Source organism: Myotis yumanensis, unplaced genomic scaffold (genome assembly GCF_028538775.1).
Source record: "Myotis yumanensis isolate MYYU_CA2020_CCGP unplaced genomic scaffold, mMyoYum1.0.hap1 SCAF_5, whole genome shotgun sequence".
Lineage (NCBI taxonomy): Eukaryota > Metazoa > Chordata > Mammalia > Chiroptera > Vespertilionidae > Myotis > Myotis yumanensis.
Window position 1 is genome coordinate 6,686,733 of NW_027223756.1, and position 14,176 is coordinate 6,700,908.

Consider the following 14,176-nt stretch of genomic DNA (forward strand, 5'->3'; position numbering starts at 1 on the left):
CCTGTGCGTTGGGCCCTCCAGCCCCAGCTCAGCTAACAGATCCCCAGAAGTGCTTTATAGGAGAAACCAGAGGGGAAGCTGAAGGACTCCCACATGCTAGACAGAAATGGAAATGAGCACGTGCTGTTTCCCAGGGTTCAGACAGCAGAGCTGCAGGAGCCTTGAACTTGGGCCAGTAGGGTTCCTGAGGGTCATTCATTCCTCTGTGCCAGGCACCCTATCACTGCTGCCCTCAAGGAGGCCCCTCTGGGGGGAGAGATGAGAGGTCAGGTGGTCACTCCTGGTTGGTGCCACGTGGGAGGTAGGCACAGCACCCAGGGTGCACTTGGGAAGGACCCCAACCCCTATTTGGAGGTGCAGGAAGGTGATGCTCAGCTCTGATGGGAGGAGAGTGGGGAGGGGCTGGCCACATTCTCAGAGCAGAGACAGGATAATGTCCTCAGTCTGCATCGCGGGCCATGTGAAGGGATTCTGCCGTCACTTTCCAGGTAAGAGGGCCTGCGGCTCTGTGTCTGGTCGCAGGGCCCTAGGGTCCTTGTCAGGTGACCAGGCAAGAGCTGGGAAGAGCCAGGAGGGGTCTGTTCCTAAGCCCAGGGTCGGACAAAGCAACTGAAGTCAAAGCCAGGCATTGGGTCTGACCAAGTAAGTATCCTGTCTGAGCGGGCTGGGCAGAGGGGGAGAGAGGAGGTATGTGTGCAGCTGTGGACAGAGATGGGGAACATGGGAGTGGGGAACCAGCCACCCTGGAGCAGTAAGGGGGAGAGGGGTGCTGCTGGGAGACAGGCCCCCAGGTGGAGCTGGAGGCAACTGTTCCAGCTGCTGCTACCTCCCCTGTGATTATGGCTTTAGGTTCCTCAGCCTGTGGTGTCGTAGGAGAAAGTCCTCTAGGGGCCCAACCAGGCACAATGAGAAAAAAAGGAACAAGAATAAGGACAAGGGTTGGACAGGAGCTGTGTGACATTAAACCTAACAGGGGAGATGGGATATTGCCACTTAATAAACCAGGGCTGGTGACGAGGACCTAAGATGCCCGCACCACCCTGTGACTTTCCCCAAGGATGCGCCTCCCCACCCTCCTGATGCCGGCCTCAGTCCCGGGACTGGACTTCCACCTCCCAGGGAGTGTTTCCTTCCAGCTGCACTTGACTTCTATCAGCACAAAGCAACCTCCAACCATCCATTGGAGAAGACCGCCCGCCCCCTGCACTCACTCACTGGCTGGGTCCCTTGTGTCCACAGCAGCTAACCCTACTGAAAAGGCCTCGGGGCACTCATTCTCCTTTATTGTTTTCTCTCCTGCTGCTCTCTAAGAGCAGGACGTGGTCTGTCTTGCTCACCTTGTTCACCCAGCACTTAGAACGGTGTTTGGCACATAGTATGGCTTTGATTTAAAAAAAACTGAATGAATGAACAAACAAATGATGAATGAATGAATGAATGAATGAATGGTGATTACGTCTGGAGAAAAAAAAAGCTCCAGAATCAGACCCAGGGAGACCTTAGGATTGAGCCCAACTCCATCACTTACCCGTGGGGGAACCTTTAGGCCCAGTGCCCTGATTTGTAAAATGGGCTATGCAAGGATTGCAGATATGCAGAGTACCTAATATAGAATGTGATCTAAAGCATAGCTTTAAAATATTATGGTAAAGAATATGGAGGAGACTGTGAGGACTAAGAGTCTGAAGGCAGCTGGAGAAGCACCCTACCCCCATCCCCCTGACATGGGTCAGCGAGGGGAGGGGGGAAGGGGGGGGCAGGAAGGGGGCTCTCTGCTCACAAGAGCAGATGGAGTGAGGTTCTTCAGGGCCAGTCCCTGGCAGGTACCAGAGCAAACTGCATGACCCCTATCGTTGCTCAGGAACGTGCATGTTTGGGAGAGGATGCTTAGCTCATCTCCTCGCCCCCCGGCCCGGGCAGCACCTTTCCGTCTCACTGTGCAGACTGCCCTCTTAGAGAAACCACGCTGGGCATCGTGGCTTCCTGTTCCATTTCTTTCACATGGTGCAGACGACTCTCCGGATACTGCAGTTGAGCTGGGCCTGCAGAAAAAGGGAAAGTTCAGCCAACCAGAAGAGTACATTCTGGAGAAAATGGGAAGAGAGTAAAGACGCAGCTGGGTCCAGGGAAAAGCGACGAGTGAACACCAGGAGCTTCGGGAAGACAGGGGACACTCCCATGAGGTGGTGGGGAGCACAGGACTGTGGTCGGGAGGCCAAGGCTCTGCCACGCACTTCTGTGTGGCTTTAGGCCAGTGGCTTCCGCCCTCTGGGCTGCAGTGTTCTCAAGTATCAGCTGTTCTCCTTCCTTCTCTATATCATTCACTCATTGATTCAAAAAGAGTTCTCAGGCCTCTGGTTTGTGCTGGGCACTGCTGTAGGTGCTGGGGATTCAGGACTCAGTTAATAATCACCTTCACTGCCATTACCAGCATCATTCTGAGGCTCCATAAGACTAGGCGCTTTATCTGTTGCTCACTGGTGAATCCTCATGACCTGTAACATTCTTGGCACATAGTAGGTGCTCAATATCTATTTGTTGGATGAATGGATAAGTGAATGGAGTTGAATGTGGGACTTGGATAAGGCTCAGTTGTCACCAACTCAAACTCTTTGGGGCTTGGCTTAATATAAATGAGTGGAGGGGGTGGTATAAGATAATGGGAAGGAGCAGGCGCTGTGGCGAACTGAAGAGAACACCTGAGGTAAGGGCTTTCAGTGATTTTCTGGGGTTGGGGTTGGTGGAGAGGAGCACGGTGGTCCACGCAGCACAGCCACGGCTCACGGACACCACGAGCGGCCCCTTTGGGGGACTTGATCGCTCCATACATGTCTGGTGAGGACAGTGGCATGAGTCCTGTCCTCGGAACCGAAGTCCCTAGCATGAGTCACACCGATGTGATTGTGGTCACCTCCCAGCCACTGATTAGGTCATGGAAATCCTTCCACCTTAAAAAATCGTGTCATTCAGTGACTCTACATCGGAAGTGGCTCACAGGTACTCCCCACAGCCGACACGTGGTTTGCTTGCCTCGCCTGGCTTCTTGTGAAACTTGATCGCTCCATAGTTACAAGGGGAGTGTGCATGTTTGGGAGAGGATGCTTAGCTCATCTCCTCGCCCCCCAGCCCGGGAAGCACCTCACAAAGATGGCTAAGCATCCTCTCCCAAACCAACTGGTGCTGGTTCCAGGTCCCAAGGGTTCAACTCTCAATCTGCACGGTCTCAATAGTCCTTACTGTACCAAGTGCTGCAGGACCAGGGCTCAGAAAACCGTGCCATCAACGGTGCTGAAGGAAGACGTGTCCGTTCATGTTCTCCCTCCTGGCAGGTCTCTCTGGGGGAACAGAACAGATTCTCAGAAATCACACACACACACACACACACACACACACACACACACACACACTAAATAAACAGAAACTAAAGAAATAAAGTGTGACTAGCTTGAGAAACAGGAACATCAGTCTGGGAAGTGGCCAGCGAGAGTTAACTGCCGTGACAGAGAAAGGGCTGAGCACGATGCCTCGCGTCTAGAAGGAAGTTTGTTCTTGCCTGGGGTTTGCGTTCTGAAGGCAGCACCTGTCGTTGGCCTTCTTGAGCTCACCCGGGCATCTTTTTTTTTTTTTTTTTTAAATTACAACAGTAGGCAAAATGGTCCCCACCACTTAAATGGCTCTTCCTCTCTCTCCTCCTGGCCCTGTGCGGTGTGTTTCTGTAAGGCAGAAGTGCTTATAACGGGAATGTCACACTGACAGGGACCTACCCAACATTAGCTCACCTGCATTTGCCTTCTGCGGATGCTCAGACAGTGGCATGGGTCCTGTCCTCGGAACCGAAGTCCCTAGCGTGAGTCACACCGATGCGATTGTGGTCACCTCCCAGCCACTGATTAGGTCATGGAAATCCTTCCACCTTAAAAAATCGTGTCATTCAGTGATTCTACATCGGAAGTGGCTCACAGGTACTCCCCACAGCCAACACGTGGTTTGCTTGCCTCACCTGGCTTCTTGTAAAACTTAGGCGATACCTTTGTTTTCTGTTGCTGCTGTAACAAATGACCATAAACTAGTGATGCAAAACAGCACAGATCCATCCTCTTACACTTCTGGAGGTCGAAACCCTGACCCAGGCCTCACGATGCTAAAATAGAGGCTGCGTTCCTTCCCGAAGGGTCCAGGGGAGAATCCGGGTCCCTGCCTTTCCCAGCTGCCGGAGGCCACTTACATTCCTTGGCTTGTGGCCTCCTTCTTCAAACCAGCCACGGTGCGTCTCTCTGAGCCTTTCTTCCACATCCACGTCTCCTGTTGACTCTCTGCCTCCCTCTCCCATTGGTAAGGACCCTGCTTGTTCTACTGGGCCCACTCAGATATTGCAGGATAATTTCCCTGTTTTAAGGCCAGTATGATAGGAACCTCAACTCCCCGTTGCCATGTAACCAAACATATTCACAGATTTTGGTTATGACATTGATGGCATTTCCTGTGGTGTGTTTTTTTTAAAAAAAACATAAAATCTAGCGTTTTAGCTACTTATAAGCAAAGATCTGGCACCACTGGGCCCCGTGCTTGCACCAGCAGCCTTCATTTTAAATATGGCGACAGTCAGCTGGAACTGCTCCCTGTTTGCCCCGGTCCCCACCCCTCTTTATCATCTTCCTGATGGATGCCCACAGTAAGTTGCCATCTGTCATCATCCTACACTGTTCTTCCTACCAGGCTTGCTTCACGCACTTGCAATTGCCCCTGGCCTTATGAGCCTATGAGGTCGCAGTGCCTCTTCTTAATTCTCAGGGAGGCTCAGCTCTACCACTGCTGCTGTATGCCTACATGAGAAACGTTACAGAGAGGTGTAGGCAATTGATTCCCAGGCACACGTGATATGAAAAAGAAGAGCTTGGTGTTATATGCAACCCAGGGAGCCCACAGCAATGAAGAACTAACTGCTCATCTGGGCTAGTCCCCAGGGAAGAATGAACAAGGCAGATAAGTTCACAACAGTGGAAAATGCCAGAAAGGATCACTTTCTATGGTGTGGCTTCGTCTTGCAATTTTACTTCACCAAATCCTCACAACTGCTCAATGAGGTTGATGCCATTTAACCTGCCTCATCTCCCTCTGGAAACTGTGACACAGGGAAGTCAACTAAGCTGCCCAAGGTCACACAGCCGGAGTGTAACGGAGTTGGGATTGGAACATGTGATTCTGACTCCAGAGTCTGAGTCTCGACTCCTATAGTTCTGTCTTTAGGAGGAGAGAGTTGTCTGCAGTTTGGGGCTTCTGAGGAGCTGCACTTGGGAAGAGAAGCTGGACCAGAGGATCATTCCAGCAGGTCTCCGGAATGAACCCGAGTGCCTCTGAGTTCCCAGGTTCACACAGGAGGCCACCGACATGGGAACAAAGGGCCTGTGGCAGAGGATGCTGCAGCTCAGGGGAATGCGGGCCTTGGAGTCACCTACATGAGAGATCCTAAATCATCACCTTGGCAATCAGGGTACGTGTTGATGCTTGCAAGGGGGTCTGAAACTGAGTAACAGACAGCAAGGAACCATGGTGGAGGTAAGGAGGAGGGAGAGAGGCTGGTTGTGAGAATCGGACATTTCTCTTGGTTTTTTAAATATGTATTTTTTTTATTGATTTCAGAGAGGGGAAGAGAGGTAGAAACATCAATAATGAGAGAATATTATTGATCGGCTGCCTTCTGCATGCCCCCCACTGGGGATTGAGCCCACAAGCCAGGCATGTGCCCTGACCTGGAATTGAACCGTGACCTCTCTGCCTCCCTCATGGGTTGACGCTCAACCACTGAACCACATGGGCCAGGCCTCTTGGCTTTTCACACATTAAATTTAGAGCTGTGGACCTGTGAGCCTCTCTGGTTTAAGAAAAAGCAGCCCTCCAGTTCCAGTAAGGGCCGGAAATGGCACTGCTCTGAGGAAACCTGTCACATAGCTGGGAATCAGCAGCCGCTGGGCTGGTGTCTATGTGCTCAAACGTGCCCCCTCCTGAGCTACTTGGGGCTCCTGCCTCTGGCAAATGGATTCTGATTTTTGGCTAAATGCAAATAGAGTCGCCATGTGCCAGGATGGGTGAGGACGGGGAATTCTGCGTCAGTGGGCAGATGAGACCTCACAGGGGAAGACTGGCCACGGCCCCAGGATAATTCTGGTGAGAACTGTGTGATTCGCGTGCCTGTATGTCCCCATTTGCCAGTGATGGCCCCGGACTATGCCTGCTGACCTGGCATGTCATTAATAGGGCACCTTCCACTTTCAAAAGTCCCGGCTTAGCTGATAACATAGACGGTCACCAGAACAGGACCATGCTGGCAGCCTGATTTGGGCTTCCAGCTTCTAGAACTGGGAGAAATAAATATCTGCTGTTTACCGGATACCTGGTCCATGGTATTTTGTTACAACAGCCCAATCAGAAAGGTTGCAAGGGACAGAACCCAACTCTGCCAACCGAGTCATAAGGTAACTTATCAGAAGGACACAGGGGTATTCCCACACCACAGAGGACGGTTTTCATTAGCCAGACAACTCTAGGGGTCCCCACACAAGAGCAAGCAGCTTCCTCAGGGACCCAGACTGGAAGGAATGAGCTCTGGCCTTTCCCCCACCTCTTATGACTCCCCTCCCCGACCCTGGCCTCCCATCCCCACTCAGCCCGACCCAGCTGAGCCATCTCCCAGAGTGGGTGGCTCCCTACATTCAGTGCGCATTTGAGGGGTTCAACTCAGTGAGCCTGCACCACTAATCCTGCACTAGAATTGCTACACTGGCTTTTTAAAAGCTCTTTAAAAAAAAAAAAAAAATATATATATATATATATATATATATATATATATATATTGATTTCAGAGAGAAAGGGAGAGGCAGAGAGAGATAGAAACATCAATGATGAGAGAGAATCATTGATTGGCTGCCTCCTGCACGCCCCCTACTGGGGATCAAGCCTGCAATCGGGGCCTGTGCCCTTGACCAGAATCAAACCTGGGACCCTTCAGTCCACAGGCTGACGCTCTATCCACTGAGCCAAACCAGCTAGGGCTTAAAAGCTCTTTTTAAATGTTTATTTATTTATTTATTTATTTATTTATTTATTCTTTCCCCCAAAATGATTTTAGAGAAACATTGACTGGTTGCCTCCCCCATGCACCCAGACTGGGGATCCAGCCTTCAACCTGGGCATGGGCCCTGACCGGGAATCGAACTGGAGACCTCTCAGTGCCTGGGATGACGCTCAGCTGAGAGCCACACAGGCCAGGACCTGTTTTTATCTTTTATTTTTAATTAGAGAAAAACCAAGAATCATTTTTTACAAAAACTCAAAGGCAAAATATCCTTTCTCTTATAGCCTAGTAAGTATGGCACGACCTGTTCTAGGTAAATACTGGCTAGACACCAAGTAAAATTTCCCTCCTTGGAAACCGCCTCTCTCAGTGGAAAGAGTGTTAGCGTCAGACAGGTCTGGTTTCAAACTGCATTCCGCCTCTGATGATCTGTGAGCCTTGGACGAGCATTTTTTCCTCCGAAGCTTCACTCCGTGATCTGTGAAATGGGGATGCACGCTTCCATCTCCCTTTCACAGAGCGGTCAGAGGATTACAGGATATAATAGGTATGAGAATCTAGCATTTATTTTCCCCAAACCCTTGAGGCCTCCTGGAAGAGTTGGGTAGACAAAGGACGTGTTTTCTAGATGCATCCTCTTCTCCCCAAACCCCTACCCCGCTCCTTCTAGGGGACTCACTGTCTTTGTCCCCCATTCCCTCCACACTGCCAGCAACACACTTACGGCAAAGCCCTGACACTCACGTACTGTGAGGTCTAAGGAGCTGGTGAGCCCAGCAAGGGGCCCCTCCTGCGTCAGAGTACCGGCAGATGCACTCTGTCCGGGTCAGAAGTCCACAAGGTCAGGTGAAACCTGGTGGGCAGGGCACGGATATTTTCAAGGCAGGGAATGCAGCCAACATCAGGAGCTCCGCGGGGGGTGACGACACCGCCAGCACCAGGCCACAGGTGAAGCAGGAAAGTCCAGACCCAAAGTCATCCACTCAGTGACAAGCCAAGAGGAAGGGCCAAGTCATACAAGTAGAACAGACGGAAAGCCCCCGGCCATGAGTGGGCATCCTACCCCGCATCTCTGAGCTGTGGGAACTCGGGCAAGTGAATGCCAGTCTCGGCATCTGTAAGACTGGAGCATTGTGTCTCCTCGCAGGTCCACACGCAGGGCTTTTGTGAGGATCAATAGTGCTAAGAGGCATAAAGAGCTGGATCCACGCTGGGCTGCTGGGCTTGCTGGTGAAGCCTCAGCCTCATCTTAGGGGTACACACACGCTTGGGGCCCACAGCTCTTCCTTGGAGGTGCAGCCGGAGGAGGCCACAGTCGCCTCTCTGGGCTGCAGGTAACATTGTTTTTGCTTTTCTTGCACCCACCCTCCCCTCCCACCCCTCTGCCCTCTCCAGCTTGCCTGGAGGAGGAGGGGGCAAGCCTTTCCCTCTTCTATCGAGCTGAGAAGTCTGCCTCCCCCTCCGCTGCCCCCTGCCCACACCCCACCCACCCTCTCGGGCCTGGGGGGTTTCCCTGGGAGCAGAGAGCTCTCTGAGGATCGGCTGCCCGAGTCAAAAACAGGGCAGGCGAGAGAGGGAGGCTGGCAGGAAGTCCAAATAAGCACTTCCTCCCACCCACCCTGAACTTCGGAGGTGCCTCAGCTCAAACAGAAGAGAGAGAGAATGAAAAACATATGTTTTTTGAAAAGATTGAAATTGTTAACTCTGAGGAAGTGGAAAATATTGCTCCTCGAAGTCTGGCCTGTGGCAACTGGTTCATCCTCTGTCAAGCTTATCCCAGGACGGGGCAGGGGAGGGGAGGACTGTCCAGTCTGGGAGGGAGGAGGGTCTTGGTGGCTGACAGGAGACAGGGCAGTGTGGCTGGCACGAGGCCCTCCCCCACCTGCCACCCCACAGCCTCCAGGAGCGCCGGTGAGGACAGGGATGCCGCACGCCAGGCCCATCCCTCGGGGCACATGGCTCTGAGGCCGGCACCCAATGCTGTGCCTTTGCGTGTGGCTGCTGGTGTGTGGAGCTGCCCTGCTAGGGCGCAGCTGGGACCCCTTCTTCCTGGTGAGTGCAGCTTTGCCATCCAGAGGATTCCACCGGGTAGATGGTGCTTCCATTACCAGCCTCAGGGGATGGAGGGGAAAACAGTCCCTCTCTGTGAAGGTGACCGTCCTCGTCCCCTCTGCAGGCAAACCCGCACAGGCCCAGAGAAAGTTCCAACAGCAGCAGGAGAGGCTGTGGTGAGCCCGTGGGGACGCGCTCTCTGCAGTCCCCCAAGTCGGCCCCTCCATGGGCCCCGTGCCATTGCCTTTTCCTCTGTCCTCCAGCCAACACCCTCTTTCAAACTGAATGCAAAGTAGCCCATCCTCCCACCTACCTCCTAACTCCGTAGGCACCTCTCCTCAGAAGGTCAACACATGGTCCCCTCCAAGGTCCCTACTTTCCACTCTATCCGGGTTTCTGAGTGATGCTTCCTTCCCCGCCCCACACACAGGCCGAGACTCCCAGGTCTCTGTTAATGACCTGTTCTTTCTCTCACCTTAAAATTGGCTGGAGAAGGCATTTATCCTCCCCTCCTCCCCCTCCCCACACACACGGATTCTGCTGTGGGTTAGCGGGAACCAGAGGGACCCTCAAGTCTGGACGGGGTGGGGTGGGGCGGGGAGGATACTGGGGTGAACCCCCTCTGGTTGCAGTGTGCTGCACCTACATCTCTTTTTGTCCCTAATATTGAGATCTCCAACTTATCACTCCCTGCAAGTATTGCACGTTTGTCCACAGGCCCTGATGCACTTTTAAGATGCCTGTCCCATGCACCCCGTCCCCGTGAGCTCGCATGATGCTGCTGTTACTGTGCTCAGGGTCTATTTGACCCTGTCCTAACCCTGAGGTGCAGATTCCAAAGCCTAAGAAGGCCTCTGCTAACCTATCAGTTTGCTTCTTTATGAGTGTGGGGCTTCTTTAGCTGGCTGGGAGAGAGAGGGAAAGGGGAGGGTCCCCCATCCCACCCCAGGCCACAGCTGCTCCCTGCTCCACTCTGCTTCATGTTTGAGGCCAAGACCGGTTCTCTTTAGAGAATGGATGTGAGTTGGCTCAGCCTTCCAGCTGCAGCATCCCGTCTGCCATGGGCTGTACCCAGAGGCTGCAATTGTCCCTGTCCATTTTACAGCTGTGAAGCCTGAGGCTTGGCCAATGAGCCAGTCGGCACAGGATCGCGCTGGTCCTCCTGACCCTCTCCCCCCACCCAGGACTAACTGGCCCTGCCCCTGGGCCTTCTGGAACCATCTGGCCAGAGACAGGAGATGTGAAACTTGTGAGCATTGGGAAATCCCCGAGGAGAGGGAAGAGGAGAGGCTCCAGACCGGAAGCAAGCAGCTTCCCCTGGTGTCACCTGCTCCCCCCTGCCCAGCTGCCCCTTCTGAGAGGTGGGCATGGGGCCCTACGGGGAGGGTACCAGAGGCCTGCCTCGTGGAAAGGGTTGTATCCTCTCAACTTGTCACTATTGACAACCTACATTGCTCTCCATGGAGGCAGGCAGGTAGAGTGGAAGCCATGCAGGCTCCTGAGACAGAGCTGGGTTTGGATTCCTCCCCTAGCTTGGATAGTTTACGAGCATTTCGGAGCCTACGTGGTACCGAGGTAAAGGAAGGTGGACTCAGAGGGGTCAGTGGCAAGTAGCTTTACCTGTCGGGGCCTTGGTTTTCCCTTCTGCAAAGGAGGCATAATTGCGCCAACAATTCGATAAGAGAATTAGTGCAAAGCCCTCAGCCCTCCCAGCACCTAGGAGGGACTCCTGGTGATTCTCAGTGTCATCACCACTGTCATCAGCTTTCCTGACTGCTGTGTCCCTCCTCTGCAGGGGCTCCATGGATTGTCCATCTTGGCCACATTTATTGGATAATTCTTCCCCCAAAGCCTAATATTTAGCGGTATCTTATTTCTAACGTTTGCAGATTTTTATTCTCCTGACTGGGGGGTGAACATCATCTTATATAATAAAAGGGTAAATGCAAATTGACCTTAAAGGCGGAACGACCAGAACAACCGCTCGACCAGTCACTATGAGGCGCGCTGACCACCTCTTGGTCCCTTCCCCCGGCATCAGGCTCTGATCACCCGATGGCAAACGGGGTACTGGGGGTGGGCAATGGTGAGGGGCAGGGCTGGCTGTGGGCAGCCTGGGAAGGTGGTCCTGATCGCAGGCCAGTTCTGGGACCATACCCACGCACGAATTTCCTGCGCCGGGCCTCTAGTTAAAAATATTGCTTCTATTTTTAAGGATGATCTTGAATGTTCCTTTCCCCAGGTAGGGAGTGTTTTATTTGCTCATGAAGTACACACACACACACACACACACACACACACACACACAAAATGCCCTCCCTCTATTCCACCTTCCAAGGCCCTGCCTAAGTCGCAGCTCATTCCACAGCATCTTCTTTGATCACTCTACTTGGAAGTGATCTCTCTCTCTCTCTCCCTCTTTTCAAATGGCTGCTCTTCCGGTGATTTGAAAAGTGAGGCAACCTCTCCCACTGTGGCTTTTGCAGAGCACGGCCAGTGACTGAGCGCTCTCAGGTCCAGGGCCTGTGAGGAGCGCTTGGCTTGAGCTGCCTCGATGGATGCCCCAGCTCCCTGTGAGGCAAGGATGCGTGGGCCACATCCATTAAGGTGCTGGGCCTGGGAGGAAATGCAGAGGACACCGAAGCTCACCGTGACCTGGGAGGCTGGTGCATCACAGTGACGGTGGGGCCTTAGATTCTGCATGAGATGGAAACGGTGCATGGCCACAGCTACCCCTGGAAAAGCTGGGGGAAGGCATCACCTCGGGGACAATGTAGCCTCACTTGGGAAGTGCAACAGAGCTGGTTCTCTCCTCAGCATCGGAGCTGATGGCCGTGTGTGTGTGTGTGTGTGTGTGTGTGTGCGCGCGCACGCGCGTGCGCACATGTACAGAGAGAAGATGAAGCCATAAACTTGTGTTTAGAGACTACGATGTAGCATAAATATATTTAACAACAAAGCTCTCAGACTGTGAGAAATGCACAGAGTCTGACAACATCCACAGAGCAGCAGATTCCCCTCTCTGTCTCGAGGCCACTCTAGGGAATGTGTCCTTTGGATGGAATATATGGAGGAAGAAATAGTGAATAGAATATATGGCAGCATCAATATCATTTTTTTCTTTATTTTTTTTCCCTTTAAGTGAGTCTAGTTAAATGCATCTAAGTTTCATGTGCTCGTGAAGCAATGCCTCTGTTTTCCTGTTTTACAGACATGGGAACTGAGATTCCTAGATCTTAACCAATTGCGAAAGGATCATGAGAATTCGCACTTCATATTACAGTGTTTTACAAAGTATAATACTTTAAAAAGATATTAGCTTGTAAGAACATATAATAAATAACTTCAAAATGCAACGGGTATCTAATTTTAAAGCGTGCCTTTAACATTGATGTAAAACATTTTTTGTACTCGTTCAATAGAAACTTACCTGGCCACTGGATAAAGCTAGCAATAAAGCTACTGGTCCGCAACGTGTTAAGTCCTACCCACGTTGCACAGCATGGAAACCATCATATGAGAAATCAAGCGTAGTCTGCCCCGTGCAGCCCCTCTCTCAGCGCTGGGCCCTGGCTCACCCACTCACTCACAGAGAACCCTCTGGCAGTAACTCTAAGGGGGCAGCTGAAGAAATCTCGACTTTATCCTTGCAGGAGTGGGCAACCTTTTTTTCTGCCAAGGGCCATTTGAATATTGATACCATCATTCATGGGCCATACCAAATTATCAACCTAAAAACTAGCCTGCTATATTTGGTCAAACATTTAATTAACTCACCCTAGTGCCTTGGCGGGGTCAGACCAAATGATTTCTCCGGCCTTATACGGCCCTTGGGCCGGACGTTCCCCACCCCTGCTAGAGAGACCGAGGGGTGGTTGGAAAACATGAAAAGGCCCTGCTGCTTCCCCCGGCAGTTCACTGATGTGGGAGATTGTCTATATTTTAGGTCAACTGTCAAAATAGATTTTCAACTGCAAAGACCCAGGCAAGTAGGAATGTGGTGTAGACTTATGGGTGCCAGGAGTTTTAACAGAAACGTACTTGAACTCACCCTGGGGTCCATGTCCCCTTCATGCCACTCCCACTGGGCTGGGTGGCTGGCCTTGGGGAATTACCACCCATGGCTCGCTCGGCCTCTCCAGCGGGGAGCTGGCTTCCTTGTTTACTTATTTAGGGCCCAGCAGAGGAAGTGGTAAAGGAAACTTGCTGAGTCGTTTTCTGAGAAGAGACCATATTTGTTCGCGGAGGAAGCGTTGCTTTCTGGGATCTGGCTACGGCAGAAAAGACGTTGGCTCCAACAAGGCTGCTCCAGAGGGTAACCGGGTGTGGGAAGAGCCAAGGACACCCCCACGCTCTGGATTGGGGTTCTCTGTCCATGGGTGCTGCACCCATGCTCAGCTTGTGAGCGTCCTCCCCGGAGAGCAGCCATGGCCTTGAGAAATGTGCCCTTCCGCTCTGAGGTCCTGGCCTGGGACCCCGACAGCCTCGCAGACTACTTCAGGAAGGTGAGCCTTGCTCTTTGGTGGTGGGGGGCTGGCAGTGCCCTCGGGGAGGGTGGGGGGAAGGCTGGACAGAGGCTTGAAGGTGGAGTCCAGGCAGAACGCAAAAGGCATGAAAGATAGCAGCAAACTTCCAGCCCCGCAGCCACCTCACCAGTTGGGCAAGTACCATTAGATATGCCTACACTACCGAGTGTTCCCACAGTAAGATCTGGGGAGAAGGCAAGTCCTCCAATGAGTGTGTACCTACTGTGTGCCAGGGCTTGGGCTTGTGCTCTCCAGGCACTGTCCCGTCTCACACTCTCCAGGACTATTTAACAGGGTCTGTCCCCGGGCTCAGCTGCAAAATCAGTGCAGGGAGGTTAAGTGGCCCAAAGCCCCAGGGACTACATGTGACAGAGGCAGGATTCCGGTCTGTCGCCCATCTGGTTTCAAAGTCCAAGCTCTGAGATGCAGAACTGCTCTAACCCCTAGTGAGATCAAGGCTCCTTATTAGAAACGGAGAAGTGGTGTCCTGGGGGGGGGAGGGGAAGGCCGCGATGAGCCGTGCCCG

The 14,176-nt window shown here is 52.6% G+C and overlaps 1 protein-coding gene across 1 annotated transcript in view; it reads left to right on the forward strand.

Annotated features, from left to right (window-relative positions):
• Positions 1 to 13,348: 13,348 nt before the first annotated feature.
• LCP2 (lymphocyte cytosolic protein 2) overlaps positions 13,349 to 14,176 on the forward strand; it is a 38,559-nt gene continuing 37,731 nt past the window's right edge. Inside the window, exon 1 of the mRNA XM_070414425.1 lies at positions 13,349 to 13,629. Coding sequence (XP_070270526.1) covers positions 13,552 to 13,629 — 78 coding nt within the window. The 5' untranslated portion in view covers positions 13,349 to 13,551. The remainder of the gene's footprint in view (positions 13,630 to 14,176) is intronic.